The following is a 7,536-nucleotide window of genomic DNA, read 5'->3' as shown; positions in this document are numbered from 1 at the left end:
TCATAGGGATTAACTCCTCCTACCAGCTTTTCGTTCAGGAGTGGCCAGCCCAGAGCGCGAAACCTCGCGCGCACCACGCTGGCTCATACGGACGTTGCAGAACAAAAGGATAAATTGAATCACAATTCATGATTGAATCCCACCGTCTAATTTCGTTTCTCAAGAGGCCAATACTTGCGAAGTGTTGACACTACAAACCAGGCAATTGTACTAATGAAAACGCAAGAGCATGAGGACATATGAGGAGCTGTTGGTGGCTTCGAGAGACTAGAAATTTTTGACAAAGCCATGGGGAGGGACTCTTAGCGGGTGAGTCTGTATATACTAGTGTATTTTATACAGAGGGCAGTGTCCTTCCATGATATAACTGACGGCTAACACAAACCAGTTTCCTTGTCGTTTTCGTTTTAATTATTAAAAAAATAAATAAAAGCTATGATATTATCAAGTTAAGTACAAGTAAAGGATTTAAACAACAACAACAACAATATTTTGGCACTAATTTAAGTATAGACAAACTGGATGTTATTGTATGTAAGATACGTGTAAAAAATAGTTTAATGTGCCATTGTTTATACGTTACCAATTATGCAACAATAATTATGTGTTACTAATAAACATTGTAGCGTATTACGTAACTATGATTAATTTAGAAATTCCCCAACCGTTTAAGCATAATAAATGCTGGCATGATAAGCAAAGATAAGCAAACAGCAAGATTATCTGTCGTAGAATTTACAGAAAACGATCGTTAAAAAGCAGATTTGGCAGTGATTTTACATAAGGTAATTAAGTAGCATAATTAAATCACTTGAAGTATATTGCATATCTTTATAAGGTAAAGCTGTTGTTCATAAACTACCATTCCACGTACATTAGAAGAAGGTCATGTTTACAAAAACATCACTTAAACTTTATACCTATAAGGGTCCTGAGTCATTCTCACATCCTTGCAATCCCCAAAAATCATTGATCCTCTTCACAACATTGCAAAAAGGATGCAAACTCATTAAGCTACATAATGGGATTTTTGTGCTGTACCCGCCACGGGTATCGAAACCCGATTTTTAGCGCTATATATCCGCAAGACATACCGCTGAATCACTGGGGAGCACATTCATTTTTCTAACTGTTCTTTTACTTTCAGTAAGCTTGTAGCCTCCTGTGTTGAGCCTAATATTTCTCAGAAAGTCTCCAAGTGCACTGAGAAGCCAATATTGATCAAACTAAGACAGTACCTTCTTTGGAACAAACATGGTCATTTTAAGCAATAATGACGAAGAAACGCATTAATGTAAGAGGACGTTTCAATGTTATAATTTCTGACAAAAAACTAGTACATTCAATTCTCTGTTAAGTTTGAGTTGTATATATATATAAATATATGTATATGTGTGTGTGTGTGTGTAATACTCTTTAACCAGGAAGGGTTTGAAATAAATAAATCCAACAAGGTATTGAGTGTAAATCCAATTATTTGAGAAAAAAATATCAATACAATAAAATAAATAGGACTTAAAACAGAGATATGGATCAAATACAGAATAGTGAGATAAATTAATTTCAAATCCCTAAAGGCAGCAGCTAGGCAGAATCCACAATAGGAACACAGCAGTTGGAATTTCTTATCAGTTTTACCAACTTACTTTTTATATCATTCAATAGCGGTGTGTCCCGCGCACACATCATATTACATGATATTGATCTATTCTATCATTTTCATGTTTCAACACTCAATGCCATATATTACTAAAGACTGGATGCAATTGCTCATTTTCTATGCAAAATACATAAGAAACTCCAGTAGTAAATAGTGACATTAATTGCAGTATCGATGGTATTTATGATCACATTTTATGTGACTCATATATTATTAGAGACCCCTTACACAACGAAGTTATAACCCTACAAATAACTTGGTGCAAAAATAGTTTCAAGAAATATGTTTTAAAAGCCGATGGAGAGTAGGGTTAAGAGTGGAATTCTAAAACTGTAAACAACATTCCAATCTTAACCTTCGCACGACGTCTCGCTCTGTTAGGCTCGACTACTCTTGTGGCTTTCCGTACAGGGATCGAAACTGTAGTCAAAACTTACTTAATTATTAATGGGTTATTTGGTATAAAATTTTGTGTATACACGCATGTTGATTTAGATAAACTCGTCTGTATTCATATACAGTAGACGTATATATAGATACAGGTGCGAAAAAAAAGGCGTTATGAAAAGAATACATTACGCGTGTAAATATCTGCATACTTCGCCGTTTCTTCAAACCATTTCTGTTCTACTTTTCCGGTGAAACATTTCGTGTTTGTTAACGTGTATGTGTCACGATACATAACTCTTATTTAGGACACATGTATAACAGCCACAAATCTATTGTTTCGCAGGCAGCTGAAAAAAAGGACCGTTTTTTTTTATGCAAGCGTTTGTAGCATGCTATAAAATGGAATTTATCTAAGCGACCCAGAATATATCATGAAATGTCTAAAATAGAATTATCTCGTATCCTCTCCCGTGCTTCTCACGTACTTCTCTTTCTTCCCTGAAAAACTTACTATTATTAACTTTGTAGACTTGTTTTTATCTACATTGTTATGAAAGATATATACATGGAACCAACTGAAATATGTGAATGTATCATATACTGCTCATGATTTATAACATCTACTTGTTTCACACTTACACGTATATATGCATATGTATACTAAGTATCATTCTATGTAATATATTGCTCACGAAATCGGTATTTTTTGATAAAGTGAAAGACGAAAATCAGAATTAAGTTATAAAATAACAAGTTACAATAAGAATGTTTTTTTTGTATTGTATTTAAAAGAATTTATTTAGGATCTAGACACATGCAATTTCTATGCAGCTTTATTCAATTACTTGTCTTTATACTTGCAATTATCTTGTTCTTGAAATATTAGCTAGTTTTATGGATAATCGGACAAAAAAAATCAACAAATATCTTTTTCACCTCTTCATGACTATTCCATGTGGGCGTGATATTTAGTTTGAAATCACTGGTTCGAATACCGAACCAAAATTAGCACGTTAATGACAAGTGTAATGGGGAATATCAAGTTATACCGGGGACATCTCATCTTCCAGTTACTACAATCTAAAACAGATCTGTAATCTGTACTTCGTTTAGTCTAGACTTTAGCCAGTTCATCTGCTTTTTAGTTTCCAATGTTCTCATTCTGATTTTTAACAAAAATACGTTAGAAGACCTGGTAGCTTCTCTGGTAACTCAGTGGTAAACTTGGGGGTTTATAATGCTAGAATTCGGGGGCTCGGTTCCCGCGACATAAGCAGTGTCCATTATGTAGCCGTGTGATAAAAAAAAATTTACATTCTATAATTTAGTCCACTTTTTTGGGTTATACTGGTTTAAAAAAAATCCTTGCCACCTCACATTAGTAAATCGGATCTAAGCCGAAGCTAGTTATATTAGTAAACGTTTATTTATATGAATGAGTGTGTATTATTTTGGTAAACAGGGTTTTCTTATGTGGATAAAGGTGGAAAGGGGTCTGTTGCTGAGTAGTTTGGGGATTAGTTATAATGTTGTTGCCTGTTTTATCAACCCCTCTAGTATAGCGGAGTATTTGGTATACCTATAACATCTATAAAAGAAAACAAAACTATAAATGTTTCATGTTTTGTTGTTGTTATACCATTTAAACCGTTTAGACATAACGTTTTAGTGTTATGTAGTGTTATACACGGACTTTTCTTTACGTTAAAATATTTTTTGTCGAGTTTTCGGCCCACTTACCGGAGCATTCATCGAGCAACTCGCAAATAAAAATATTTTAACGTAGAGAAAATTCCGTGTATAAGTCTACATGTTAATTTCCTTACATTATAAGTCTTAAAAACAAAAGGCCCCGGCATGGCCAGGTGGTCAGGGAGCTCGACTCGCAATCTGCGGGTCGTGGATTCGAATCCCCGTACCACCAAACATGCTCGCCCTTTCAGCCGTCGGAGCGTTATAATGTGACGGTCAATCCCATTATTCGTTGGTAAAAGAGTAGCCCAAGAGTTGGGGTGGGTGGTGATGACTAGTTGTCTTTCCTCTAGTCTTACACTGCTAAATTAGGGACGGCTAGCGCAGATAGCCCTCGTGTAGATTTGCGTGAAATTCAAAGTAAACCAAACTGTTCACTATCAAGAATAAATGCGCTTTACACTAATTATTCGTTAGATGGAGATTATATTCTTGAAAAAAGAAATTCATTCTTAAAATGGCAGCAGTGATAGCAAACACGTTTTCTGTATTCCGACAAGAGAACTTTCAAACTGCTAAAAAAATCATTTACGTACCATGTTATATTACTTCAACATATATAAAAACAAGTTTTGTTGTTGCTATACAATTTAAACCATTTAACTATGGATTTTTATTGTTGGTTTACTATTTAAATCGTTTCGACTATCAAATTTTATTGTTGTTATGATACTTAAATTGCTTAGCTATTAAGTTTTCTTGTTGTTTAACTACTTAAACTGCTTCAGTTATGAAATTGTATTGTTCAGTCTGTTATTTTTTTTTTTGCATAATTTAGGATTTGATGAAATAAACTCTAATTTCATATAACATATAATTAAGTGATTATATATTACTTGCCATCAGAAAAACCATACTAATAACCTTATCAAGCTCGAATCCTTTAATAATGAATTTAAACTTTATAAACGTTATTTATAAAACAAAAATATCATGCATATCCTACTAAAAGTTTATATTTTTCTTTATATAATTAGTTATTTAATAGTTAACGTATTATACAGTTTAACCATGCTGTACACCAAAAAATATAACTTCTGTTACATGACTGAAGCCAAATCTAGGTATTAGATACCTAGAAACCAATTATTTTTTCAACATAAATACTTTAAAATGGTATCTACTGAACAATCCACATTAACGAATTAGTAGCATCAATGTTGCTTGCTATTGAAATCCCACAAAAATATAGGCTCATAGTGGTGAGTAAAAGACAACCAAAACACTTTTCATATAATGAAATACCTTTTTTTTCAAGTAAATCTATTAAAGTTGATTTTTTTTTGCAAATAAATCCTCACTACCCTGGTTTCTGGATCTGAGGCCCCTTAATTTGCGTACCGTTACCGTTAAAAAAAATACTTTCAACGCTTTGAGTCGTGGGTGCATTATATGAGAGACGGTTAAATATCGCTATTCATAATAGGTTAAATCAAATAAAACAATAGCAGTAAACAATAGGTAAAATTCGTAAAATATTATAATGTTATAGATTATTTACCTTTATTCTGATGTGTAATTACTTAAATAGGAATTTATAATAATTAGATGTCACTACATTAATCCATACCACACCGAAACAGTTGTTGTAAGGCGATTTTCTAATACTAATAGCATCTCAACCAGAGCTGCGAATTGTTAATGTTAAAGTGGCTCCGGTGGTTACAACCTTTAACTTTCATGTGTAAGTCTCGCGTTCAAATCCAAGTTGATTTATGACCACCCCTGGTTTTAAACCAAAATATCTACCTATACGACACAAGTGTGAAGATGATGAAACACGTAAAGATTCATTTACTTTACTATATTTATCCAACACAATGATTCAACAATATATTTGAGCTCACTACCTATCCCCACGCATAATATATCCCACTACTTGTATTTTTTAATATTACTGCATAATTTCTGTCATTAATCTCTTAAACAACACTTTGTACACATTCCCATCCTATTAGGTGTCTTAAGAAAGGTCGTAAATATTCTCTTGGTCAGCTTATTCTTTTGATGGAATACAATGAAATAACGTTCAAAAAACTAAACCATACCACGTTTGTCATATTTCAACCAGCCCGAAGAACTCTGGTATTGGGCGAAAGGCCTTTGCGGTACTGGATATAACAGGTCTGATGTAGTTGATATATTACTATACACTCTTCTTTACTTTCACTTAAAGTTCTTATGATTCGAGCTGATAAGAGTAGCTCAGGAGTTGGCAGTGGGTGTTAAATAACTGCCTTTCCTCTAGTCCAATGGTTCCAATCCTTTATCCACTGACGACACCCTGACCCACTTACCTCGATTTGCGCGCTATCCCTGCTACCATATGTAATATATATATATATATTTGTAGAATTTTTGTTTATGTTCTTAATTATTCTTTGGTTGGTTAAACTCTGGAGACACCACTAGTAACTTGCTGCGACACACAGTTTGGAAACCACAGCTCTAGTCTATTACTAGGAACAGCTTGCGCAGATAGCCCTCGTTTAGCTTTGCGCAGAATTAAACAAACAAACAAACACTTCCGTGGTTGCAAAAATATGAGTAATCCTATTACGCTTCGTAAACAAGTGACAAACTGAATATTTTTTTTTTGCTTTGAGGGATAATGAGAGGCGAATAGTGCATAACCATATTTGAAACGCCCTCTTCTGGTAAGCTTGGTTCTGTGTTTTTACTTCAATATGATGCACAGAAATACACTGACATAAATTAATATAGTGTAGAGCTGTCAAAAAATTCATACTTACTGGCTTACCATTAATGTGTTTGCGTTACAATACGCTGTTTTATGGCAGGGACTAAACTGATTATCAACATTTATTTAATTATCTTTCAGGTGGTGTGTGTGCTGTTTGATGTGAAGGTAAGTAACTGGCCTATACGTTCTTATATCTGTCGAAATATACAGGGTTTTTACACCTAAAACTTGATAAGTTATTTTATTGGATAAATAACTGTTCTTAATTACTACTCCGCTTTTTTCAACTCAATAGAAACGGTTAAAATATGACGTTAGAGAGAAAATTAAACGATATAAAAAGGAAGCCGACTTTCTTCCTAAGTTGACTCCTTATGGCGTCAGAGTCAACTTCAGAAGAAAATTTGCCTTTTCTCAGTGTATATAAACGCTCTTTTCTTCACAACATTCAATTTTATCTCATTTAATTTATTTTCATTTATACATTATTCTACTCATTTATGCTTTATCCTACTCCACGTTTTCTTGTTAGATTTTTTCGGTTTATTTTCCATTATTTATTCAGTTTCTTTTATCTGTTATAATAATATCTCAACATGTGGGATAAGCACTGTTGAAGCTCAGTGAGTTAGGTGTTCAATTTAATAGATTTTGATCAAGATTACACAACTTTGGTAAGTGAGAAGAGCTATATTTACTTGAATATACGCAAAACACGCACTTTAAATCCACATGTATTAAACGTATGTTTTATCCCTAGATTCCAGATATTATTTTAATATTTTTAAGTAATGAAAGTAAAGAAAAGGACATACTGTGATAAGGAGATAATGAAAATGTTTGAAACAGGATAAAAATTGTAGCTGATAGAATTCTATTCCACATTGTTAAACAAGAAAAAAATAGTAGAAACACATTACATGCTGTAATTAGAGAACTGGTAGGTCCATAGTTGTGTATTTGAGCAGTTATGTCAGCGAAGAAACAAAGGTTAGAAACAAGTAGTATTGGAAAATTCTATACAGACAAA

General features: G+C 33.3%; 1 protein-coding gene across 5 annotated transcripts in view; it reads left to right on the top strand.

The window, feature by feature from the left end:
* The first annotated feature begins 6 nt into the window (after positions 1-6).
* LOC106461965 overlaps positions 7-7,536 on the top strand; it is a 77,044-nt gene continuing 69,514 nt past the window's right edge. For 2 of the 5 annotated variants that reach the window (XR_002611118.1, XR_002611120.1), the window contains exons 1-2: positions 204-309; positions 6,645-6,671. Coding sequence is in view for 1 of the 5 variants with exons in the window: in XM_022389056.1 (XP_022244764.1) it covers positions 1,274-1,294; positions 6,645-6,671 (48 nt within the window). In the remaining 4 variants the exon portion in view is untranslated. Of the gene's footprint in view, positions 310-1,147; positions 1,295-6,644; positions 6,672-7,536 lie in introns of all 5 variants that reach the window. The other 3 variants (XM_022389056.1, XR_002611119.1, XR_001290961.2) reach the window with 3 other exon arrangements.

The sequence above is a fragment of the Limulus polyphemus genome, unplaced genomic scaffold (assembly GCF_000517525.1).
Source record: "Limulus polyphemus unplaced genomic scaffold, Limulus_polyphemus-2.1.2 Scaffold41, whole genome shotgun sequence".
Taxonomy (NCBI): domain Eukaryota; kingdom Metazoa; phylum Arthropoda; class Merostomata; order Xiphosura; family Limulidae; genus Limulus; species Limulus polyphemus.
The sequence above is the reverse complement of the archived record's forward strand: the minus strand, read 5'-3'. Positions and strand labels throughout refer to the sequence as shown.